The 27,974-nt window shown below is 34.9% G+C and overlaps 2 protein-coding genes across 2 annotated transcripts in view; both read right to left on the minus strand.

The window, feature by feature from the left end:
* LOC134854824 (ficolin-3-like) overlaps positions 1 to 21,933 on the minus strand; it is a 24,450-nt gene extending 2,517 nt beyond the window's left edge. Inside the window, exons 1-2 of the mRNA XM_063871183.1 lie at positions 21,805 to 21,933; positions 12,106 to 12,258 (exon numbers count right to left, since the gene is read on the minus strand). Of these exons, the coding sequence (XP_063727253.1) occupies positions 12,106 to 12,258; positions 21,805 to 21,933 (282 nt within the window). The remainder of the gene's footprint in view (positions 1 to 12,105; positions 12,259 to 21,804) is intronic.
* The window catches only part of LOC134854228 (hypoxanthine-guanine phosphoribosyltransferase-like), a 449,675-nt gene that overhangs the window by 279,107 nt on the left and 142,594 nt on the right, over positions 1 to 27,974 (minus strand). The window lies entirely within an intron of this gene.

A 27,974-nucleotide genomic window follows, 5' to 3' on the forward strand; every position in this document is an offset into this window, starting at 1 on the left:
CATTTTGCCAAGAGCAAGCAAGCGACAAGAAAACTTGTAATAACCAATCATGTTTCGATATCTTCTTTTGCAATCGAACCGGCCAACCCGACTTACTTAAAACATCAGTAAGTAATTCCAGATCTGAGCATCGATACAGAAATAGAAAATCACTAGACCATGGTATAAAGTACGATCTAAAAAAATTGATGATGTCAGGGACAGTCTTAGATCTGAAATCTCTCTAAAATTAAGAGGCAAAAACTCTAAATTAGGGATGAAATAAAACACGAGGCCACGAAAAACAACGATTTTGAAACCCGTTCAAAAGGCTCGGCTCGTTAAATCAAAACTGAGCAAAAAATATCAAATACAATCAATTTTTGTTTAAAAACAGTAGCTAACAAAAAGAAGGCGTTCTATAAAAAAAAACTGAAAACTGATGCAAATAAGCACAAAAAGACCATTTCATAAAGTTTATTACCCTGCAAAACCAGAGGTTGATGAAAATCATCAAAAAAAATTCAAATTTTGATATTTTTTGGTTAATAAATGATGAAAAAAGCCTCGCTGCAGAAAATTTCCGGCAAGTGAAGGAAATTAGGCACTCAATCAAATCGTTTTGTTTAAAACCATCATTCACGATGGAAGTTAAAAACTTTTTGAAAATGTGAAACCGAATACAGCTTGGACCCATACGGCATTAACTATTTTGCTTTCAAAAATTTCAGCATGTACCTCTGAAATGATGAAACTTTTCCAAAAAAACCAAAAAACACCAAAAACTGCGAAAATTATTCCAATACGCAACAAAGATAACAAAACAATCCAGCTGAATTTCGACCAATTTCTTGTATAAGATTTTTGGCAATTTTTTTAGAAGCTTATCATCAAAAAGTTGAACAATTTTTGTGATCAAAATCAACGTGATCATTCAAAATGAATTTGGGTTTAGATCAAAACGTGGCAATTTCGATACTATTGTAATTTTGGTTGAGGAAAGTAGGTTTCACTGGAATGATCATTCCATCTTAACACAGTGTACGTTCATAGACCTGAAAAATCATCTTTGAACAGCTGAGCATGGTTTTTAGCTGCAAAATTAAAATATCATATGGACTTATTTGGCCTATTTTTTACTGAGATTGTATGTTGCAAACGAGAAACAGTATAAATATAGCTCAAAAAAAATTCAAAAAGAAAAAACAATTCAAAAATTTTAACGATCGAAAGTTGAAGGGATTATGTTTGTTGTCTCAAAAGGCTCATTATTGGGCCTACTACCATTCATCTTATATATGTATAAAATAGAAACAAAGGAAAACTCCTCAACAAGCTGGCAACATTGTTTTAAATGCTATTTATACATCCATGAACAGAGCTTCTTCTTCTAGTTTGAATAGTCCAAAAGCAAGTATTCCGATCCCCAAGAAGTCTTAAAAGAAACTAACTTTTCGTTAGCAAGAAATAAACTAACACTTAACACGCAAAAAATCGGAACTTTGCTTTTTGGTTAAGAGTCAGCTGCTAAACGCTCTATAAATACAACAAAAAAAAGGCGGCGAAAAAAGAAAAATCTCAAAAGTTTGAAATATGTTGAAGTAGTTATAGTTGAAAAATTAACAATCGAGAAGCACATATTTTTATTGAAAAAGCAATCCGGCACCCTTTTTTGTAGACTAAAAAAAAGGTCGACAAAAAAACAATTTTTTTTTAGCATAATTAGGGATTAGGTTTGTTGTCTCGAAAGGATCATTATTGGGCCTACTACCATTCATCTTATATATGTATAAAATAGAAACAAAGCGAAAGTCCTCAACAAGCTGGCAACATGTTTTCAAATGATATTTAAACAGTCATAAACAGAGCTTCTTCTAGTTTAAAAAGTCCAAAAGAAAGTATTCCGATCCGCAAGAAGTCTTAAAAGAAACTAACTTTTGGTTAGCAAGAAATAAACTAACACTTAACGCACAAAAAACTGGAATTTGGTTTTTGCTTAAGATTCAGCTGCTAAACACTCTATAAATATAACAAAAAGGCGGTGAAAAAAGAAAAATCTCAAAAGTTTGAAATATGTTGAAGTAGTTATAGTTGAAAAATTAACAATCGAGAACCACATATTTTTATTGAAAAAGTGAACCAAACCAGTACCCTTTTTTGTAGACTGAAAAGAAGGTCGACAAAAAAAAACAATTTCTTTAAGCCTAATAAAACTTTCGTTCAGCTAATTTTTCATTATGAAGTCCTCATTTATCATTGACTGATAGAAAAAATTAGAACATTTAGAAATACTACTGAAAAATCCTATGAAAATCAATTGTCACAAAAAAAAGAATTTTGAATCAATCAGAGACATAAGACAACAATAAAACTTGTTTTTATTAACGAGATACATAGTTATGATTTGCTAATAGTCTTTTGCAAGTTAATACGGAATGAATGCACATCCGAATTCTCACAAAAAAAACTACAAAAAAAACACAAGAATTCAGCGAGAACTGTCGCAATACACGCCATAATTTCCGTCACAGCGCTGGGTTGCTGCTAAAATTTGTTTCCTTTTCGACAGTTTGCTTTTTTCTGCTCCTTAAATATACCAAAATGTTTAAAAAAATTGATATTTCGGATCTAAACAACTTGAACCGTCAATTTTTAGATAAAAATAATCAAGCTAAAATAAACCTGGTAAATAAACTGTTATGTAGTTAAAGTATATTTAATCTAACCTTGCCTCCTTCATTGTTTTTTGACAACTTTTTTGAATAAATTTTCGGTTCTGGTGAACCCCTAAACTCAACTTTTTTTTCAACAATTTGCTTTTATCGCATCAAGAAGTTTTGCATTTTTTTTGATTTTTTTTCTGCAATTTTTTTGCATTTTGCTAAATTTGCATTACAGCACTCGGTGGCTGCTAAAACGTGTGTCTTCTTCGACAGTTTGCTAAGTTTTCCCTAATCTTACAGAAATATTAAAAAGTTTTAAAAACCGGCAAATTCAGATAAGCTATGCTTTAACTACAGAACAGCATATTTATCAGGTAACTATTAGCTTGAATATATTCAAGCTAATAGTAACCTGATAAAAAAGCTGTTGTGTAGTTAAAGTATAGCTAATCTGAATTTGTCTCCTTCATTGTTTATTGGCAACGTTTTTTGGAATTTTTCGGTTCTGGTAAACTTCAACCTCAACCATACGGTTTGATTTTTCCACTTTCATCGTTTGTGAGAAAGTTGGTCTGTCATTTCATGCTTTTCCCCTTATCTTCAAGGGATCCATCGAGGAGTGGGCATCCATTGCAAACGCACGAATCCCTCATTTCATTCGACGAAAAACAATCAGTAAACGAACTTCAAATTTTAGAAACATGTGCTCGACACTACACTTCAATATTGGAACACCTCAATTAGCTCAATTTAAAAACACTCATCGTCGCAACAAACCACGAAGATTTTTTAGTGCAACAAGCACAAGTGAGGGATCATAAACAAGCTAGATTAGATCGACAAATAGATTGCTAATCTTAAAATTTGCACGAACACTTGGTATCAAATATTTGGCGCAAAACAACAAGTACGTGATCGATTACACGTCAAAAAGACAGGTGGTTTACGCTATCCACTGAAATTAGAATAGAAAAACGTGTTTGGCGTCAAAAAGATCATTCGTCTTTATTTTAGTATTTATTGACAACCTAATTCGTTAACTACTTTTTCAATTGAAAACTATCCTCAAATAAAGTTATCAGAAATTTTGCCAAAACTAAGTGCAAAGTAAGAAAGCCGCTTGAAGTTATTACAAATATTCAAACAGCTCTACGGAAACCAAGCCCTCAAATAGCAGAGCCAAAAACTTTACTTTTAGTAATCCGATTGGCGAAAATTTGAAAAAGAAAATTAAACAAAACCACAAACAATAGAAGGCGAAATGACCAAATTGATTTCAAAGAAGATTTTACACCGGAAATCTCAAAAGTCCAAGTGATAACCTCGACCCGGGATTTATTGTGGTGGCAGAGTTAGAATAATCAGACGCTGTCAATCAGATTGCGTATAGTTACCACTTATAGAGCTAAACATCAGAGCGCGTTTTGTCACAATGACTCTGATGGTGAAAAATTTTCTCCTAAATTTTTTCTCCTAACTAAGTCTACCGGAAACTAATGAGTCACCAGATTTTTGATCTCCGTATAAATCTGCATTTGTTTCCAATACAATTTTGGTTTTCTCGAGACGCCACTTTTCCTGTATTTAGGCATTCAGAGAACATTGTGGACTATTCTTGTGCTTGGTATGATCAATGCAATTTATTGTTTTCCTGGTCAAGGTTTTGTTGACATCCTTGATCCGTTCTTTTTGTTACTTAATTCCACTATTTGCAATCTAATTTCATCGCATGGTTAAAAGGATTGACTTATTTTTGACCGAATTTGGTCGAACACAATATTATTGCTTGACTCAAAATCGTTCGAACATATTTTGAAACATGGTCGAAAACATGGTAAAAAAAAGTCGGTTTTCGAGCCACATTCAAACGCAAATCGTGGTCGAAACAAATTCAAACTGAAGAAACGGAGTACACATGTCATTAGATAAAAGTCCAAAAAGCAATGCCCGGGTTGACCTCCATACACGGAAAATCTTTATCATACAGTTCCATAAAACAAAAATCAGAATTATAGGACAAGCATTTTTGGTCAACCCGGGTGTTTTGCAAATAAAAGTAACTGCATAACAAAGGTTTGATGTACAAAAACCTGAAGAAGGAATCTAGTTAGTCTTAAGATAAATTTAGAAATGATCAGATTAAAACAAGGACAGCCGTTTACTGTACAAGTAGCACAGAATGTTCCGACCATAGTCTTCAAAAAATCAAATTCAGGTCGTTTTTTTCTGCGTGCTAAAATAAAAGACAGAATTGACAACCGTTTTTTTTAGAAAACTGACTCGGATAACCAAAAAAGAAATTAAAAAATTTAGCAAACAATTTTAAAAACTTTCCAAATTTTTTTGCAGAAGTTAAGATTCCCGAAATGTCGATAAAAACTCCAGCAACTACTTTTACTCGAGTGAAACGAAGTTTTTGAGGCTCAAAATAAACACAAAAAGCTGTAGTATTGCGGTTGCAGTAACCTTGAGTGACAACATAGCTATTACTGCAGATGCAGTAAGTGTATTTATTGATGTTATGTAATTAAGTTCTTGATATTATAACATATGTATGGTCAAGGCCAAAGGTGGTGTTTACAAGTTTACTGATTATAAATTCAGTCCGCCATACGAATGTATGGAGTTAAGCCAGTTGATTTGAGCAACAATTAAAGTAAGAAAAGAGTATCGAGTTACTTGAATTCAATCTTAGAATATCCGTGTTTTATCTATAACAAAATCAACTGTTTCTCGGGGTTATCACATGGCGCAGCAGCAGGATTCATGTCCCAAGACAATATAAAACTGACATCGATGTCCCGGTATTCTAGACCAGAGCAAATTCAGAACCTCCATGGAATTTAAAGTGTGGTTTAATCAGTTCTTAATGGCCGTAACAGTGAAAGAAAACGTAGATCCGGAGATAATTTTGAAGACCCAAAACCTATAGTAGAGGAACCAGAACCAGATCTTTCGACCCTTTTTGCTTTTCTCCTTCTAATTAAGTCTACCAGAAACTAATGAGTCACCAGATTTTTGATCTCGGTATAAATCTGCATTTGTTTCCTATACAAAATGGTTTTCTCGAGACGCCATTTTTCCTGTATTTAGGCTTTCAGAGAACATAGTGGACTATTCTTGTGCTTGTTATGATCAATGCAATTTATTGTTTTCCTGGTCGAGATTTTGTTGACATCCTTGATCCGTTCTTTTTGTTACTTTAATCCACTATTTGCCATCTAATTTCATCGCCTGATTTAAAGGCTTGACTTATTATTGACCGAATTTGGCTTCGAATTTCGAGCCAAAGTCAAACGCAAATCGTTTTCGAAATAAATTCAAACTGAAGAAACGGAGTACACATGTCATTAGATAAAAGTCCAAAAAGCAATGCCCGGCTTGACCTCCATACACCAAAAATGCTTATCATACAATTCCATACAACAAAAATCAGAAATGCAGGACAAGCATTTTTGGTCAACCTGGATGTTTTGCAATTAAAACACCTGGGTTGACCACATGGCGCTATCGGGGTTATCACATAGCGCAGCAGCAGGATTCATGTCCCAAGACAATATATAACTGACATCGATGTCCCGGTATTCTAGACCAGAGCAAATTCAGAACCTCCATGGAACTTTAAAGTGCGGTTTGATCAGTTCCTAATGGCCGTAACAGTGAAAGAAAAGAAAACGTAAATCCGGAGATAATTTTGAAGACCCAAAACCTATAATAGAGGAACCAGAACACAGGCCGGAAAGACCTCGAACAGGTGGGGATGCGAACGCTATAGCAGCTCGCGAGACACGAGATAGATTGATGAGAGATCGTGTAGCAGCAGAAAACGAAGAAAGAAGAGAGAGAGAGAGAGTGGACCTAAAAAGGTCATAAAATCTATATAAACGAAGTGCAAAAACGTCTAGTGCGAAAGCGTAGGTTACTTCTTGCTCTGGGGACTGAGAGGAAAAACGATTTGTGCAGAAAAAACATCAAAAAAGATTTTCGAAGCTGAAATTTAATGAAAATATTACATTGGAAAAAACTACAAGAATTGCCTACGAAAAATACAAATTTGTCAATAGATCGCAGGAACCGGTAGAAATTTTGGAGACGTTCCATGCGGCGTTAACTGCACAGGAAGCAAAGTCCGCGTTGGATACCTTAGAAGATGAATTAGTAAGAGACTTGTTTATTTCCAAAATGGTAAGTCCCGCTCTACAGGACAATCACACGTTTGGGACATTACCTACAGATGAGGTACTGAAACGGGCTTTGAAGTTTGAACAAAGTAAGCAAACGACACCGGCCTTTCAAAAACCGAATATAAATGCCGCATAAACAATATCCCAATCCGGATCACAAATCAAAGTAAAACGAGAAACAACATTGGCAGTGGGAAACAGAGGCCAAGCGAATAAAAGATACAATCGAGATAGGTTCAGGAGAAGGCAAACAGAAGGGAGAACAATTTCAGAGTTTAACAACGACATGGAAAAGAAACCATGCAGTCGAAGTGGAAAACCGTTTACGGAAGGACAAGTAAAAAATTGTCCAGCATTGGGGAAACAATGCAAAAATTTGAACAAACCAAATCATTTTGCACGTATGTGCAGATTGCAACAATTGAACTAGGTCACGAAAACGACAGAGAGCTCGTGAGAAGCATGTACTTTGATACAAATTTTCGACTTTTGTGTCAAATTTAAAGTAAATAATAGAGAAAAACAATAATCGGATGGATAATATCAATAGTTATATACCAAGAGAACAGAAAACAAACAAAACTGTCAAAAACAAACTATCGATGAATCAGAAAATCAAACAATTGACATCTGTAGACATCTAAAATTGGAGAACATGAAGTCATTAAAAGACTTAGACAGAATTGATAATGAGATTATCAACATGAATGTAGATACCGGAAGCCCGATATTTTTTTTGAACTGGTCAACAGCAAAACAAAGTCTCGAACCATCGGACAAATTCTCGTCAAGTAAAATTGACACCAGCAAAACGTTTAAACCTGCCAGACCCATTTCGTGGATTACAAAAAAATCCCAATGTAAAACGTGGTTCTCTTAGGACAAATGTACGTTTTGCAGGATGGGGAATTAACGAAGCCACATTTCTAATTACTGAACGACGAACAAGAGGTATCCTGGGGCTCGATCTACAGAAAAAGTTGATTAGCACTACTCAAAAACCGGCTCCGAAGGAAAGATCTAGATTCGACATGCTACTGTTCGAACAGTCGGATATTTCAAAAAATAAATTTTATATTAAATACCAAGCCCTTTTCGATTGTCAAGGAAGATCGATACACCACGTTGTTAACACAAAGTTCAAGTTTCCCCTATGACAATCGCCACGACAAGTGCAAGGTTAAGTTGAAAAAGAGATTAATAAATTGTTGTCAGGAGGTCACAATCGGAGGTTAGACAAATGCACAAGTGACTGTTTCATAGCCCACATTGTCGTTACTGTGAAAAAAAGGACGATTACTTTAAATTGGCCTTGGATGCGAAGTTGATAATCAGGCGATTATTCTAAAAATGTACCAAATACCAAAAGCAGAGGAATTGCTCGATGGAGTAAGCCAAACTGTGACTGCAAAAGCAGTAGGTACTCTATATTTCACAGTTCTTGATTTAAGATATGCATACACTCAATTAAAACAAACGGCGGAAACTGCAAAACAGTGAAATTTCAACATAATGTGTGGAAAAACGACCGGTACGTATCTTGTTTTGACCGGATTCCATGTTTTGGCTAATATGCCGGCTGAGTTCCAAAAAGCAATGGATTGCACCCTGAACAATTCAAAGAACACGATTGATAGTTTCACAAGGATCAGAGTCTGAATGCGAAAAATTAATCACGGAGATATTAGTGAAATTAGACAAAGAGAACCTATTCAATAAATTGTTCAAGTGCAAGTTTTTTAAAACTGAAGTCAATTGGCTTAGATATTTTTTGGTAAGTATAAACCATCTTTCGAAGTTTATACCAAACGCCGCGAATCCTACAGATAAACTACGACCGTTGTCACGAGAGGAAAATGAGAAGAAAAATGGGAAAATTTTAAAAACACCAGGAAGGAAAAATGAATGGGGGAGAATCATTCAAAAGTTTTCGAGGAAATTAAAAAAGCAGTGGCCAACATCACGAAATTAAACTATTATGACCCTTTAAAAGAGACACGGGTGAAGTTTGACGCAAATCATAGTGGACTGGGGGCATCGCTGGAGCAACAAAAGGAGGAGGGGGATTAGATTCCAATTTCGTTCTCTTCACGGTACTTGAATAGTCAAGAAAAAAATATTCCACAAGTGAACTTGAGTTGTTGGCAGTTGTTTGGCCAGTTGATCGTTGTAAACACTATTTACTAGGGAAAAAGTTTGTGATACTAACTGATCACAAAGTGGGAATATTTAGGAGGCAACGTGGGACTATTTAGCTTGTCAAAAACTATTTGACAAAATCTGCTGTCGGAGCTCATACCCGAAGATGTATGGATGGATCGCCTAAGACGGGTCATGGAGAGAAACGATCGGACAGGACTCGAGTTGGTGGGCCCGTACATCAACACGATGTGGAACCACCTGTCCGGCGTCGACGATTGTATCTTGGTGGAAAATTGCCTATCAGTGCCAGGACAAATTTGATCGGTTGTAATGAAGAGAACCCCTGATGTCACCCGGGACAAGAGGCCATACTCGACGTATCCAACTACTTGTAGTGGCCTAAGAACAAGATACGGTAAGAACGCAAAATAAATAATCCCAAAAAGTTCCTGGGAACCTTTTCCGCTGCTATCGCAGCCAGGACAATAATTCCACACAGACCATGAGGGTCCCTTAGAAGACTATGAAAGAAAGAAAATCTATCTGCTAGTAGCGACCGACAGATACTCTAAGTTTGCTTCGGTCAAGATTACAAAGTCGACGGGGGGTAAATCTTCAATAAAATTTTTACGCTTGTACATCGACACTCATGGACTACATGAACCAAAAAACAGACCAAGCAACAATAATGAAAAAGTTCTACCTTGAGAATGACATTGAACAAAAACTATGTTCGGCGGGCGACAATCGCGGGGTGTGGTTTGGTTGAAAGATCAGTTCAAACACTAAAACGAAGAATAGGAGTCATGCTGCTTGAGGAAATTGTCAAAGTGATCAAATTCTGTTTTAGTACAATAATTCGGGATATGCGCTTTAAAAAAGAAAAAACAATTCAGTAGTCGCCATTTGAGGCTCATTTCGGCAGGCTACCAAAAACTGAATTGAGGAATATGCGCGATAAGTTCCTACAGAAGTCTGACAGCTTAGATAAGCTGCATCTGGAGAGCTTATCGGAAACCAGCTAAGGAAACGGATAGATCAGTTCCGGGACTCGCTAAAGATTGTAAGAAAGGGACAGAGAAGCAGAGAATACAGTCCGCTGTTTAAGCAGCAAACCCGATCGGCACAAGACAGGGACCGAGCGAGAACATTTAAGGCGTTAATTGAGGCGAACGCAAAGTAGAATGACGAAGGTCGTCAGCTGGCAGGGCGGGGCCTTCAGCAGCTAGTAGATGATACGAGCACAATCGACCCGAACTCAAGAAAGAGTTGTTGTATTCCGGGTATTGTGGGTTTGTCGAGGATAAATTCATGGTGTCAGTGAGGAATCACTATAACCTACTACGTCGGGATGGGGACCGCAGAAGTGGAGCGGCGTTGACATAATCCTCTATAAGGGGTTGTGACAGCGGAGACGTCAACGACTGTAACGACAGCTTCGGGTTCGCTATATAGGAAAAGCGACATTGCTAAAGCGGCAATTCCGTTTAAAAGTTTACCCAACTCGGAAGGAAAAGGGAGCCAGAGGGGGAAGGTAAAAAGCCCCCAGGAGGAGCCGAAAAGCAAACACCAGAAAAAGGACGAGAGCCGGCGTTAGGAAGCGAGTCTGAGCAAGAGGCGCGAATTCTGCTAGATGAGCAAACCAAAGAACTTTTCCAAAACAGTGACACGGCGTTGCCATTTAAGGACACTCCTTTAGGAGGCGGATTAAAATTAGCAATTAGGATTTTACCTAACCAAGGAGGTCCAGCATCTGTGCGAAGAAGCTCAAGGGCAAGAAACCAATTCTGGAGAAGTAAAAAGCAGCAGCAGCAGCAGCAGCAGCAGCAGCAGAGAAGTAAACCTTGCCTAAAACAACTGATACAGCGGGGACACAGGAGCCGTCGAGTAGTTAGTTAACACCGAAAAAATGCAGCCTAAAATTAAAGTTATAAGTAGGGAAACTACGCCCAACACAGTTTGAACACGGTTCAAAAGCAGGACATGGCCCCAGAAGAGTGGGAGGTTTTAGCGGACCAAGTGTTAACAAGGGAAACACAGAAAACAGCAGAGGAAATTTTGAACGCGAAAGAAACGATGTCAGAGGAACATGCGACGGGGAGACCATTTCTCCACCAGGGTTTTCTGGCGAGTCGGTGGTTGAAGAACAGACGGAAGCATCGGTCCGACGCAGTAAAAAAGCCAACAAGAATCAAGGACCCAAGCGTTTTGGCAGCCCGATAAAACAATCAGTGAAAGAAATAAGCAGAGACGAAGATATTGCGGATCTCAACGAACTAGCGCTGGAGACTTATAGGCAGAAACTAGCAATTCTGAAAAGGGACACGAGCAAACTTTTGGAGACAAGGCTGGGCCTTTTGGAGCGTCAATTTTTCCGGAGAAAATTCGGATGCGACGCACTCGACTTATCCAGACCATGGGATGCTAAGTGAAAAGTACCACTCAACTTGACGCATTAAACTGATATTAACTTCTGCACCAACCTCTAAACAAACTGAGTTAAATTTCTTATCATGGAATTAAAATTTCATACGTATATGATAAATTTTGTTGGTCTTCAGGGGAATGTAGTACTGCGATTGCAGTAATCTTGAAGGACAACATAGCTATTAATGCATATGCAGTAGGTGTTTTTATTGATGTTATCTAATTATTTTTTTGATATTATTACGTATAAGTGGTCAAGTCCACAGGTGGTGTTTAGAAGTTTACTTATTATGACTTCAGTGCGCCAAACGCATGCATGGAGTTAAGCCAGTTGATCTGAGCTACGATTAAAAATTAGAAAAGAACACCGAATTACTTGAATTCGATCTTGGAATATCTGTGTTTTATCTATAACAAAACCAACTGTTTTTCGGGGTTATCACAAAAGCTATTGTAAGCCTGCACGATCAAAATTAGACTAAAAATTAGAAATTTGAAACCGGTTTTTCTGGAAGAAAATTTTTAAATATCGTTTAAATTGCGACTGAAAAATTTAACATGAATTTTACTTGACCTCTTCCGATGATTTTTCGTGGTATCTGAATTTTGCGTTGAAAACAAAAAAACTAAAAAAAATAAAACACACCTGAACACAAAAAAAACGAAATCAACGATTCTAACGGGAATTGAAAAGAAAATTAAAAGCAAACCTCAAAAGATTGCAAACGTTCACCCAGAGAGTAAACTTGAGCTTCCAGGTCAGCTTCTGTTTTTGCAGTCTCTAGTTTGTTGAGTCTTGATTCGAGGTCATTAGTTTTATTCACGAACATTAACGTCAGACTTATACACGTTATAAGCAATATCTGAAACAAACATAAATAAAAAAAGTGTTGCCTTGACTTGCCTTGGGTTTGCGTTCCCCTGCTACGACTTGCCTAATAATATCGTAATAATATCGATATTCTTAATGCCTCCATTTCATGTCACGATTAAAATTTTTTGGGAAAAATTTTGCTTCTGGAAACTTGAACATGAGAATGTGTACTATATAATCATAAAAATTAAGTAGCAGACACATATTAATTGGAAGTTTTCACTTGTCGGGAAATTTTATAAAATACAAAAGCTGGTCTGGCATAATTTCTGTAAAGTGGTTGAAAATTAAAACGTTCCTTGTATAAAATTTTAAATCTTGAAAACCTTCTACAACTTTTACAAAGAAATTTTTACAAAGAAATTATCAAGGCTTATCATTGCTTTTCAAAAATTCAATTTATTTCATAAACAGATCATCAAGGCTTTCCTTGGATCTTTGATTTCGATTAAATTAAATTTCGTATCACAGAATTTTCTGATCATTAAGGCTTCCTTTGGATCAATAAGAACAACTTTGTTCTTTGCACCCCATAAATTAAAGTGCCTAACGACCTCAAACGTCGATTCACTCTTCAACTCTTATAAAGACCCAGGGTTCACAAAATTTTTGAACAACTCGCCATTCTTATTAAGGTAGACAAGGAAGAACTTCAGTTACTCATCCTTCACTTGAGCCGTTCCTGTTAGATGACCCGGGCTGAAACCCTTAACAATAATAGTAAGTTTTGAAACAGTATCTAACGATCTACTTGTGTTCTAAATGAGACTGAAGTTTGTGGATTGGTTTACTATTCTCCAACGCTAGATTACAAATCAAACCCTTAGGTAAGATTAAGTAATTTCATCATATATCAGATCTATTCACGAGAAAGTAAAAATCAATCTCACGAATTGATATACTCTCTCTCCAACCCGTCAACCACGACAACCTATGCCCGAAGTTAACATAACCACACAAAAACCATAAGAACTATTAGTTTAGGAAAAAAGAAACTATAACCCCCGAGTATTGCACCCATCACCTTAAGCCTTATGTCAAAAGATAATCCAGGCAGTTAACAAACAATCATAATACAAAAATTGATTAATTGAAAACGAAAAATATGATTTCGTAATGACACCACACATACAAACATTAGAATATATCAGATCAAAAAGACAAACACGAAAAAAGACACTAATAGCAAAACAAAAACAAATTATCAAAAGACGATTTTCGAGAAACTTCAGAATCAGATACAGGAACTTCAAGACCTGGAAGACTCAATAAAGAAAACCAGATAGAAAATCAAAAACATTTTTTGACCCAGAATCTACATCAATATCGTCAATTATGAGTAAACGTTGAATTAAAAATTCATGCATTAATAAACCAGTACAACTGTACAATTGGAATCAACCAAAAAGCACATTGAAAGTTACACACTAACAGTTTTAAGACACCAAATATGATCGAAAACGAAAAAAATTTACATTATAACTCAAAAATTCCATTTATTTTGCATCCGCAATGTGATCCCGCTTGAGGACAAGTACAATTTTGTCACAATTTAAGTGGTAACTTATTCGAAATGGGAAGCAGTCCATGTAAACAGGAGTTTCCTGAAATAAGAAGAAAACGACAAATTCTTGATCTTTATTTCAAAGGCATATGTAATATTACCTCTTATTACGGTGTATTCACAATCGAAAAACTACCACCACACTCAAACCAAGCAAGACATTAAATACAAACAGATGACATAGGTATAGAGTTCTCAAAAGTGTTCACAGAATATTATACAACATCAAAGTTCACAAAGAGCAAATTCAATATTCACAAATGAAATGTTTTTATTATTTATAGCTATATATCTATGTTATAACTGAAAGAAACACAACATGAATCACCGCCTCAAACATCCCGACACACAACTGTAAGACAAGAAACCTCTCTTTTCTCAAAATTTCTAGATACAATCCATGAAAACCTTATTAGCTTGAAGTTTCTCAAAACGTGAAACATGACCTGCAGAGAATACTAGCATATTTCATAAATGAATATTTTTTCCACAACCTTGTTTTCATAGCAGTATCAAGAAAATGTTATTCTATCACAAAATTAAGACGATGAAACTTTATTAGCAGATCAAACAAACTATGTTTGGGACACTGATCGGTCTCATCCCTTATTTATTGATATAACAACCGACATATCAAGTGCAGCAATCAACACTATCTGTACATAAAGACTATGTAGGAGTAACTCCACTTACTATTGATGTCGCACTTTCAAATTATAATGCAATGTTTACTGATAGAACAGGAAATAATTGTTTGAATTCCACATTCATTATTACCCAAGAAACCCTAAATGGAACAAGAAATCTTACACAACAAGATATTCAAATCCCATCACAATTTATTAATAAAAAAATAGTTGAAACAATGCCAACAACAACACAACCAAGCTTTTCTCCCATTCATCCTACACTTACAACACCACATAATAAAAGCACTACTTTTCCTCAGACAACCATACAGTCCATAATAAAACCATCTGTTACTTCAAAATACTCACAATTGGGTTATCAAACAATTAGACAAGTAATGAAATCATGAAAAAATAAAATAAATGTATTCCCATTGAAATAATTTTTCAGAACATAACTACGATTTTTTAGCAAAAAATAAAACAACAAAACCTAGTCATATAAGTAGTCAGAATCAACCACATGCACAATACTACAATTGAAAGATATCACAACAGAACCCTATTCAGATTTCATCAAAGATCAACAACGATCTACAATAGATCACAAGAAACCAATCACATTGTTCAGAAGTTCAGAAGATGAAGACTATTTCAATCAAAATCAACAACAATTTAATACGAATCAATTAATTAATAATTGAAACAATGATCAAACAGATCCTATATATTAATCAGAGATTTTTCAACCTCATACAGGAAATAAACAAGCACGACAATCAAGGCAAATCTTCCAACCAAGACAAAATTCAGTATCAATTAATAATAGTTTACAATCACAAAATCCTATAAAAACACAAAGCTACCAACCAAATCAAATGCAAAATGAAATCCAATTACATGATGGCAAAAACACGAAGCTGACAGAAGTCATAATGATGACTCTAACACCACAGCTACCAAAAATAGCAATAAAAAAGAGAGAATCACAACCGTCATCAATTCGAGAATCCGATATAGATTTCCGAAAACTAGTAGATAAACTAGAACAAGCTGAAATTACTATGAAAATAGAAGAAACAGAAAATCTCAAACTACAATATGTTAGTAATATTGCAACCACTACAACACAGATAAATAATATACACAATTCAGATATAGATTTATGCGAAAAAATATATGAAATTTTGAATATGTACGAGAAAATTCCAAATTTTAAAGGTAAACCATCATTCAAAAAAAGGTGCAACTATTGCCGAAGATACGGACATAGCCAATAGAACCAAAACTAGAACAAGCTGAAATTACTATGAAAATAGAAGAAACGGAAAATTTGAAATTGGAATATGTAAATAATATCCAAACAACAACCTCACAGTTAAAATAGTTTTCATGACTCTGACACTGAACTAGCAGAGAAAATCACTCAAATATTAAAGATCTACGAGAACAATCCAAACTTCATAGGTAAACCATCATTCAAAAAAGCGGTGTAATTATTGTCGCAATTATGGAAAAATGTATTGCAGAGTTTAGACAAAAACAGCAAGATAATCAAAATAAACCACAGAAGCATAGAGCACCATGCAAATTTTTCTTTCAATATATGAAGAAAGATCAAAATTTACCAAACAAAACTATCCATAGTAATAATTCCCAGATAACTATAATAACTATAGACTACAATTACCTTACCAAAAAAATTATCGCCGAAGATCTCCGGCTCGATAAAATTCACAAAACTTCTCACAAAATAGGTATCGCAGATCTGATATTCGAAATAATCAATGTCGGAACAACTACTAATGATCCAACTCAAACAGAAGTAATCACTCAAATTGTAATAGAAACCGTTCCTATTCAAACTCTCGGAATATATATCATTCAAACGACCATTCTAGAAACTCCTCATTTAACCAAAACCGAAACTATTCAAACAAAAGAAGTAGACAATACTCAGATAATAGATCACAAAACTATTCAAACAATAGATCGTACTACAAAAATAGTCTTAATAGATCACCTGACAACTCCAGAAATTGAAACAATAACTACCCAAATTGACAAAAAAAGTAAGCCTCAGTCTCCACATAGAAATAACACACCATATACAAATTCACAACAAAACTATAGAAGCAGTACACCTAAGAATCAAAGGCAAATTAACCAAGTACAATCAACTGAAGAAACTCAATTAGACCCTCCCGGTATTGACAAATTAAAATATTCGCAATTACAGTTAAATCACATACATTGTGAATCCACAGAATCCAAAGAAAACACGCTTTCAATAAACATGTTTCATATTGAAAATGAATACGAAACACCAATTGATTCAAATTATTACCAAAACGATGAAAACTTTGATATCTTCCAAAAGTCAGACACAAGGCAAATCACAACAAATTATACTAAACAGTAAATTGTGGAAAGCTCAAACATGAATCATAATATGTATCAAAATACAACAGTAAAATAAATAAAGAAAGAATAGGACAATCGCACTTTTCTTAGAAAGTCCAAACAGAAAAGATTCTCAATCACCAGACCAAGAAATTGATTTTTTAATTGACTCAGGTGCAGAATCAAACCTTGAAAACATCCCAACATGGATGGAAATACAGACTTTACACCAAAAATTGTCACCTTCATGCAAATTAGCTACAGCACAAGCATCAAGTTTGACTTTGTGAATATAAGTATTTTTGAGTATTCATTTTAGAGCGTTTTGTTGTTTTTGGTCCCTTTACATAAATGTAATTTTGTTCTGCAAAATTAATTCTATGTGATGTTTGTTGTTTATATGATGGTATTGATACTGGTCGAAAAATTAGATAATCCATTTGTGAATATTTTTGTGCATCAGAGGGTTTTACTGTGGATTGTATAATTGTTTGTTGTAACGTTGGGTTTTTTAGTTTTGGAGTTGTAAAATTAGATTGAATAGGTGAAATGCTTCGTTGTGCTTCTGTTGTTGTTATTGTTTCAACTATTTCTTCGCTTACAAAAAGTGATGGAGTTTGTATATCTCGTTGTGTAAGAATTCTTGCTCCATTTAAGTTATCGTTATTTTTAAATGTAGAGTTTAAACTATTAATTTCTGCTCTTTCAGTGAAGAATGAATTGTAGTTTAAAGGTGTTGCGTCAATTGTGAGTGGGTATACTCTAACATGATCTTTGTGAATGGAGAGGGTACCACCCAGGGTCCCAAACATAATGTGATTTGTACGTTTTCGTGAATTGTTCTGCTAGTACGTTTTCGTCATCTGTCTTTTTTGGTCTAAAATTTTTTCTTGCTTGAGCGATAAGATCAATATTATGACTAAAATAATCGATTATGAACCATGCTAGGATTTTTTGTAAGTCATGTTTAACATGTTGTGTTATGTCATTACTTGTTAGATCTTCTCTGATTGCATTTAAAAGTTTTGAAAATGTGTGTATTTCTTGTCCTACAATCTTATGTCGAGATGTTTGAGTTGGTGAATCGCTTTGAGGTTCTTTCATTTCAAGTAGAGATATATAGCTATAGATTAGTGAGAATACATCAATTGTGAATATTGAGTTTGCTATTATTGAGTTTTGGTGTTGTATGCTTTTAAGGTATTGTGTAAAAACGTTTGAAAATTCATTACCTACATCATCAATATGATTGAGATATCTGACATTTGGTGATTTGATTTCTATTGTGTAGATTCCATTTTGTAATGTGAGACTACATATACTTTTGAGATAGTAGTCAAGAAGTTGTCTTTTGATTTTTACATCGGGAAATTCTCTTATGCACGGACTTTCTCCCTTTTCGAATAAATTTGCGATTAAATTTTGGCAAAACTGTACTTGTTCTCGAGCTTCAGTTAATGGATGTATTAAAAATGGAAGCACTGAATCTTCTAAGTTATCTTCATTTCGAATCGTTTTTGTGTTGTATGACTGTTAGCGTATAATTTTCAAGTTGTCTTATTGAACGATTCCAATTGTACAAATGTTTTGGTTTGTTTGTGTAGCAATTTTTTATTCTTAGTTTGTTTCCCTTTTAATAATGCTGTTGACGTGGTTTCTGAGTCAGTGAAATATATTTGATCGTCAATTTGATGGTTTTTATTTATTGAGTTTTTTAAATTGTGAACTTCTTATAACTCGATTGTTTCTGATTCTGAGACTGCAATTCTTTGTTTTGAAAATATTTTCCTAAAAAAATGTTTTTATTTGTTAATAATTTTCTTTCTTAGTGTTTGTCTTTTTCTTCTTGTATATCTTACTGATTGTCTGGGTGGTGTGATTACGAGGTCGTATCTTTCGTCTTTATTTAAACAACTGTGTATTATGGTTGTTTGTTTGTTTCTTAAATTGTCTCTTGACAAAAGGCTTAGTATGATGGGTGCAAAACTTGGATTAGTGTTTTTTAATCTCTTAAACAGTTAGTTCTTACGATTTTTTGTGGTTAGCTTAATTTGGGTCGTAATTGTTGGGTTGGAGAGAATACGTATATCAATTCGTTACAAGGGTTTTAAATTTCTCGTGACCAATTCTAAGTTAAGATAGACTTGCCTAATTTTACTTAGGGGTTGTGATTTGTGATCAAGGGTTGGATAATAGTAAATCGATCCACAATGTGCAGGTACAATTAGAACGCAATTAAATCGTTAGATACTATTTTATGACTAACTAAGTTTAAGTGTTTTAGCCTGGGTCATCTAAGAGGAGGGGGACCAAGTGAAGGATGAGTAACCGAAGTTTTTCACTGTTTATCTTAATTAAAACGGTTAGCTTTTTGAAAAATTTCTGTTAATCTTGGTTCATCGATAAGGGTTGGGTAGTGAATCGACGTTTGAGGTCGTTATACACTAAATAAATTGGGAGGGGGGGGGGGGGTAACAAAAACGTTCTATTTGATCCAAGGATAGATCTTGATGTTCAAGAATTTAGATATAAATTAATTTAATTTAAAGATCCAAGGGAAGCCTTGATGGTCTGTTCTTTAAAATGAAATTAAATTAGGTGAAAACAAGAATAAGCCTTGATAGTTTAATGATAAAAGATTAGGGTTAAGTTTTAGCTTTGATGATTTTTAGTTTTTGAGATTTTTGTTATGTTTCAGGTGATGAAATTGGGATGAAGAGATGAATTATATATACTAAGGATGTATGATTTATACTAACTAATTTTTGTATTTTTGTATTCAATAAATGTTTTTTCAAGATGTTATTAATTTTACAGCTGATTTAAGGAAAACGACAAATGTTGTTTTTATCAGTCGTTACACATAATTATTAGGTTCAGCGCCATGAAAAGTTATTGAAGTAGGTTCTTCAAAATTTTGTGTAAGTAAAATGAAAAGTTAAATTTACTGCCTGTAGTATCCTAAATATATAAGTTTGATCTGGTTTTTTTCGTACGATCATGAAATCGATTGTTAGATTTCTTCCTAGTCGTATGTCTTCTCTTGTTCGAGGTCTTCTTTCAATACCTGGTGGTTCTCGTATTGTTCGGAATATGGGATCTGATCTATTGAGTCGTAGAGACATATCCAGTAAGTTTTGTCATATAACGTTTTTGAAATGTTGTATTTGTCGAACCCTAATCTAATTTTTAGCTAAGTGTAGGTTAGTTAAGGTCTGTTTGAGACTTTTGGTCGCACCAGATGAGTTCTGTACGAATTACTATACTCATAGAGTAATTTCAGATAAGGTACACAGTCTGCTCGTCACGCTATCTTGTTTTCGGCCTGATAGATTCGTGCAACTTCTTAGTCTAATACCAATCTTAATCTTACTCTTATATCTCCTAGTCTCAATAGACACAGTCTGCTCGTCACGCTATCTTGTTTTCGGCCGGATAGATTCGTGCAACTTCTTAGTCTAATACCAATCTTAATCTTACTCTTATATCTCCTAGTCTCAATAGATCTAGTGTTCACGCGTTTACGAGAGTTAGTTCTAGAATGAGAACGACTGTATTCTAAGTTTAATTCAAACTGTTCTGGTGTTGAAACTTCAAGTAGTTTCAACACTTACAAATAAGTGGGTTGTGAGTTTGATGGAGTATGATTGGTTAGTACTTAAGACTTTATAGAGATAAAATATCATAATAATAACCAATGATAAACTCTCGTTCAGATCTGGTTCCAAATCTTGTGTAACTGCTTTTCCAACGTTCATTCACACCATCGGCAAGTATGTTGAACCTGATCAGTTTTCGTCCGAATCTGATAAAAACAACATGTTTGCCTGGAATACCGCAGCTAATCGAAATTCTCTTGAAAAAAAATTGCTTTTTAAAGTTTAACTATTGCTTAATTTTCCTGTTCAAAATTTTTTAGTTTTCATTATCTTCTGAGTAGATACAAGTGAAAATTATGCTAAAGTAATTTAAAACTTAAAAAAAGTCTTTTTCTAAATCGGAGAATAATCGAATGTGGAAGTTTTTCTGATTGAACAAACGCTGATGCAAAAAAAGCACACGTTAATCAAAACACACGAAAAAAGGCATTTAATGGTTGTGTAAACTGCACTTAATGGTTGTAAACAACAAAGAAAAGGTTGAAAAAATTAGGCTAACTTTTTGTGTCTCAATGAAAATAATCAGTTAAAATATAAGACTAGAGGCAAGTTCCTATATTTGAGCAGAAAAAAGTCTTTTTGATAACTCTTAATCTTAACTAAACAACTGGGACAAAAGCATCGATGTTCTTCGCATATAACAAAAATTTTAATTTCAAGTTTAAGCTATTATTTCACATTTTTCTTTAACAGTTTTTTTTGCTGTTTTAGTTTTATTATCTTTGTTCAGTAGATGATAGTGAAAAAAATATTGGCGAACAACTTGCATACAAAAAACTTTACTAATAACTTCTTATGCTTTTTCTTCTAAATCGTAGAATAAGAGAAGGTTACATGAAAAAAAATATAATTCGTGGTAGCCCGAGTCGAGATTTTTCACCTAATTTGAAGCAAGATTTGAGCGGTTTGAGCGGTTTTTTTAGACAATTACGCTCAAAATCTTGCTTCAAAATGAGCGGTTTGAATGGTTTTTGAACGGTTTATCTAAAAAAACCGCTCAAAAACCGCTCAAAAACCGCGCAAGATTTGAACGATTTTGAGCGGTTTATCTAAAAAAAACCGCTCAAAAACCGCGCAAGATTTAATAATAAAAAGTCGACCGCAGAGGGATTCGAACCCCCAATCTTCTGCTTCGAAGTCAGACGCCTTATCCGTTAGCCCATGCGGCCTTGAAAATAGTGTCGTGCAGCGAAGCCAATATAAATTACGCACCACAATGAATACTGAATACTCTGCATTCTAATTCATGCTTTTGAAATTCCTGTGACAGTGATACGTACCTCAGAACACAGGTATCCATAGTACTGTGCATCGTATCCGTCTATATAACCTTGGTCGCATCGTCTCCGCTTCGGTCTGCAAAGACGCGCCGTCTCCACCTCGATCGCGAAAGTCTTGAAAGTGCACATTTTGGTCGCGCTGGTCAAACGGTCGCGCCGTTGTCTTTGGAGTCGCGCCGTTTCCGCCTAGGTCGCGAAAGTCGCGCCTTAGTTTTTCGGTCGCGAAAGTATGAACATGAGTCTGGGACCTCGACACGGGAAGACCGCTCAAAAACCGCTCAAAAACCGCTCAAATCCTGCTTGAAAAACCGTTCAAAAATCACCGCAAGAAGTGAGCGGTTTTTGAGCGGTTTTTTAAACAAGATTTGAGCGGTTTGAGCGGTTTTTCCAAAAAAAACGCCCAAACCGCCCAAACCGCTCAAACCGCTCAAATCTTGCTGGAAAACCGCTCAAACCGCTCAAATCTTGAGCGGTTTTTGAGCGGGATCTCGACCCAGGAGGTTTTTATAGAACAGTTTGCTGATGCAGAGGGAAGGCGCACTAGCCAATGATTGTTTCGAATTTATGCTTGGCACGGTTTTTCATTCTCTCTTCTTCCCCAATCGAAAAACTGTGCAAGTAGCGCGGAAGGTTCCGACCACAGTCTTGAAAAAAAACTTTTTTTTCTAATTGTTGTCGTTTTTTCTGCATGTTGTGATAAAAAGATCTGAATGAGAAAATACAATTTGGGCTTATTTGATAGCCATATTAAAATAAGTCAATTTGAAATTGGAAAACAATTTTTGAAGAAAAATGACTAGAAAAACAAAACAAAAAATTGCAGTAACTTTTTGAACTTCAAATTTTGATTCCCAAAAAGCAACTCCAAAAACTATCTTTATTTGTGTAAAACTAAATTTTCACGGCTTAAATTAAGCTTAAAAAAGCTATTATAAGCCTACACGTCTCATTAGCTGGAAAAAAGACCTAACTAAGTAGCTCGAAATTAGACAAATAATCAAAAACAAAAACCGGTTTTTCTCGACACTGCGAAAAAAAAATTAAAATTTTTGATGTTGTTCGAATCACGACTGAAAGGGCCTCACTAAGTCCTGTCAGATAACTATTTGTGGTAGCTTATTTTGCGCGAAAAACAAAAAAACTAAAACGCGCCCGAATACAAAGTTCCTACCATTTTCAACAGTCGGAACCAAAATAATTTTACCTAAGGTTCTGAGAGTTAGAAAATACCCAACTTGGTTATGACCTGGACTAATTTATTCACGCTGTGAACATTTTGTGTGTGAACACATGTGTACTGGCACAATTTAACCAGCTGATGCATGTGAAAAAAAAACATTAAAGGCATTAGCGATGAACTCGCGATGAAAAGGAGGCTCAGAATGTTCTAGGATTCAAAACTTTCAAAACTTTGATGTGAGCTAGAATGTTTCTGAGAAATACGAGAAACGGTCCTTTTGACCGAAAAATACACAAAACAAAACAAAACAACCAGACACAACCGGATCAATCAGACGGAAATTAGTCGAAGGAGATACGAGAAAAACGAAGCCTCTTATCGTGATAGCGAGACGGGATAAGGCGCTCATCGGAGGAATATCGAGCAGAAGGAAGGTCCATTGGGGCATCCGGAGGGGATTCGAACCCTCCCGTCCCACGAAATTGGAGAGAAAACGACGTTACCTCCGAGAGAGTAGGGAATTAGAGTCCCGGTGCCCAGAGACTGTGAAAGACTTTAAGTATACATTTTGGCTACTGTAATGCCCTGAACGATTTAATTTACTCCAGTATTGTTTAGTATTTCAGAGCATGAGTAGTTAGATTAGAGGAAAGAGTCAATCCATTTCGATCTGTCTATAACTGTCACTAAAAACATGGTAAATTAGGGTATTCTAGCCGTGTTTGTATTAGTATTCTGGGGATTCGAGACCCAGCAATGTGTTTTTGCATGTAAACGAAAGCTGATCAAAAGTCGTTTGTGGCCTAAAATGGTAAATTTTTACTTAACCCTTAACAGACCAGAAAAATAACTGGCTAGGTCTAGACGATTAAAAACGAGTAGAATCATGATGACTGACGTCAGCCAGTCGTCAGTAGGTACATTTTCTACGCTCCGTCACTCTGCAATGTGTGGGAGAATATTACATTGTTCGTAAGGATGAAAGCGTAATGCGAATATTTTATGAGTGGCCAATTATCTCACTCTATAAAATCTTCTGCAATTTTAATTGATGCTAGCTAATCGGCCGTTTGACTTTCAAACGGTTCAAATTTGATGTTTTATATTTTGTCCAAAATGTATACTTTTTCAATGTTTTATTTTCCCTGAAACTAATCGATATGGATCAAAGCGCAGTCGGACCATTCAGGGGTTTGGCATGATATATGGACTGTCTTGTTAAATTATTGAGGACACTTTAGATAGCCGCCTCAGAACCTGAAGTCAATTTAAAAAACGACCAAGATAGTACACAATTTTTCATCGTGTTTTGAGCAATCAGTCAGTTAAACCATTTTAAATTTCAGCTGCTCGGACAAAATCAAGCTTAAGCATTTCCGTGATTATAGAGTGCTATGGAGCCCAGCTCTAAGATTAAAATCAATCTTTCCTAAAAACGTTTATAAAGCTTTTTTTTTTGGAAAAAAACAGGTTTTGAGAGTTTTCTTTTCAAGTTCCTCTGAATCTGTTTTTATCGATAGAAAAAAATTAAAATTCAAATACTCAAGAGAGATATGGTCTCGATTAGACATAACAGTTAAAACCTGCTCCATTTGATCTCAATTGTCCATTTCCAGAAATGATGAGAGCTACAAAGTTGGCATCTTCCATGAAATCTACTTTTCTGACTCTTACATTTAACGTTCACATTTTCTTTGAGTTGCACGTCATTGCAGACTGAATCGGCCATTTTAAAGTCATACGTATGCAGCGTGTTGAGTTTGTAGTAGGTTTATAAATTAGAGTTTAGTAAATATACATCATTCCAAATGATTGGTACACACATACTGTTTAACTTCAATACGATTTTTTAAATGCATGATTTAGTTATCTAGCCCAGGTTGACCAAAAATGCTAACCAAACAGTTTCCATATAGAAAAACATGCTAATAGTGCTAAATTTCATGCAATTTCATTAGGACAGAAAATTGCATGAAAAGCTTTTAGTTATTAATTTTTCAATATATATGAGTTAAAATAGATCAAGGAAATGTATAAAAATTTAGAAAAACGAAATGAAAATGAATAAAATAGCCAAAGCCAAAACAGGTTTGAAACATTGAAATCAAAGGTGAGCAACAATTTTTTCAAGACGCTCAAAAGGCGAATCTTAAATCCTTAGTTCTGTGCTTATAGGAAAATAAGTGTCCCTTCTACTTTCCATAAAATGTTGATCTCTTCAATAAGAAGAAAAAAGTCACAAAAAGGCGTTAAGATGAGTGTTAATTGTTGATGAGTGTCAAGATGAGAGTTTCAAGAAACGGAATGTTTTGTCACTTAAATTTTCAAAAACAATTTTATATTTTTTCTATATAAATCTTTATAAATCTTGTATATGAATCTTTTATAATTTATAAACTTTATCAGATGAGGATTTTTTAGGAAAGCAGATAAAAAGTGCTTCCGGAGTTTTAATTATTACTCATTACGAAGCCAAGCTGTGCATGGAACTGGAAGTCAGAGACAGGTCTTTAAACATGTTAAAATTTTGTCGGAACGTTATAAAAACGAAAGAACAAAAGAACCAAATACATACAAAAAAGGTGGAGTTGTTGTGGAATTCGCTCACTATTCACAAAATACACAGCTTGGCCTCGTAATGCTGGCTATTGAAAATTCTTGAGATCTGCAGAAAACCTAAGAACCATCAATTTTGAATCAATTGAATTCTCTGGAGCGAAAGCAATTTTTGTTTAAAAAATTGACTTCCCTGGGCACTTTGAGGAACGTATATACATTTTTCACAGGCCAAAAATGGACGAAGAAAAGTTGAAGGAATTGATAACAACCCGCACTGACAACCCGCACCAAAAAAAAATATAATCGATTAAAAATGGATCCTGATCTATTTTTTTGACAAACCAAAAATCCATTTTGATCAATTACAATCGATTATAATGGATTATTGTTCCGACTTTCGATACGAAGTAACGGAATATTTGTGCTCGGGGTGGGTTTTTTTTTCTTCAGACAAATTTCGACTTTTTACCTAGCCATTTTTGACGGAATTTTTAAATATCATTCGAAAGGTATTGTTGTCCTGAGCTTAAATTTGAAAAGATATTTCATCTGTGATCATTTTTCGTAAAGTTATGGGGGTTTAAAGATTGCCATTTTGGCCAATTTGGGACAATTAACGCGCGATAAATTTCGCGCTATTACGCGTAAGCGGAGATTTAATCAGTCTTAGAAATCGTTCCAAATTGGTTAAAAGAAGCTTATTTGCCATAATTGATCTGTTACAAGGAGCAAAATCTATCCTTTTGTACTTAATATGGCGTGTGGGGGGATGATTTTCATAAAAAATTTAAAATTTCAGAAAAAAAAGTTTTCATTTTATTTTTTTACCTTTGATTTTTTTTATAGGTTATTACTGCTCCATAAACCTTGATAGGCAGTCGGAACATTCAGGGCTTCGCCCTGATACGAGCAGGCTTGTTTGAATTGTTTTCTAAAATTAGTCTGAAAATTTCAAAATAGCGCAGTTTTTTCACCAATTTTCAGTTGCTTACGATTTACCGCACTTTTTATTGGAAAATTGCAACTTGGAACTTGTTTTGGTTTACAAAATTGCTATCTTTTTTTCCAAACTTTTCTCTTCACAATTTTTGTTCCGACTTTCGATACGAAAGTAACGGAATATTTGTGCTCGGGGTGGGTTTTTTTTTTCTTCAGACAAATTTCGACTTTTTAACTAGCCATTTTTGACGGAATTTTTTTATATCATTCGAAAGGTATTGTTGTCCTGAGCTCATATTTGAAAAGATATTTCACCTGTGATCATTTTTGGTAAAGTTACGGGGTTTTAAAGACCGCCATTTTGGCCAATTTGGTACAATTAACGCGCGATATATTTCGCGCTATTAACGCGTAAGCGGAGAGTTAATCCGTCCTAGAAATCGTTCCAAATTGGTTAAAAGAAGCTTATTTGCCATAATTGGTTTTATTACAAGGAGCGAAATCTATCCTTTTGTACTTTATATGGCGTGTGGGGAGATGATTTTCATAAAAAATTTCAAATTTTAGAAATTTTTTTTTTCATTTTGTTTTATTTCAGTGAGTTTTTTAATGTTATTACTGCTCCATAAACCTTAAAAGGCAGTCGGAACATTCAGGGCTTCGCCCTGATACGAGCAGTCTTGTTTCATTTTATATTCTATCCCAATTTACTACATCCCAACTTCTTCCACTTTACGTCACTCATTCCCCTTTGTCACCTATCCCATGTTGGGTGAGGTGAAGGGGGTACACGTCGAAGAAGATGTTTGTTCAGGTTTTAGTTTTTTTGGAAAAAGCTGCAAAATTGAGTAAACATTTCTTATTGAAAACAAATAACCAAGTTTTGTGCATTTTACGCACAAAAGAAATATAAGGAAAAAAAGAAATTTTGAATAATGAAAATAATCGATTAAAATCTCCTAAAAATTTATTTGCATGGTCAGATGGGTCATGAAAATTGATTATATGGGCTATTTTTTTTGCCGATATAATCCATAATATTTTATCATTTTCGATGAAAACTAAAGGAAGCTGAGGATTGTATTATCAAGTGTATGGAAGTTTCAGTAAATATGGTTTCATAACATGAAACGAAATAATTTAACTGGTGAAGAGAAATAATTCAAAAAATCGTCGAAAGATAATTCGAGAAATAAATCGAAAAATTTTCGAAAGTTTTGTCAACCTTTTTTTTAGTTCGACCGAAATGATTTTTGATTTTTCGTGCTCTCCCTAAGCGCAGTTTAGTCCCTGTTTTGCCCAAATTTTCTGCGCCGCAGGCAAAATTTAAAAAAAATTTTGCGTTTTTAGGTACTCTTTGGAATATTTTGACCAAAAATCGCCTTTTTTCGGCGCGCGCTCCCCCGTCAAAATTAGTATGTATTGGCTGGGGTCGGCAGGGGGTCGAATCTCTGAGAAGGAAAAACGTCCGCCCTCACCCCCTAGATCTGCC

Source organism: Symsagittifera roscoffensis, chromosome 9 (assembly GCF_963678635.1).
Source record: "Symsagittifera roscoffensis chromosome 9, txSymRosc1.1, whole genome shotgun sequence".
Classification (NCBI taxonomy): Eukaryota; Metazoa; Xenacoelomorpha; order Acoela; family Convolutidae; genus Symsagittifera; species Symsagittifera roscoffensis.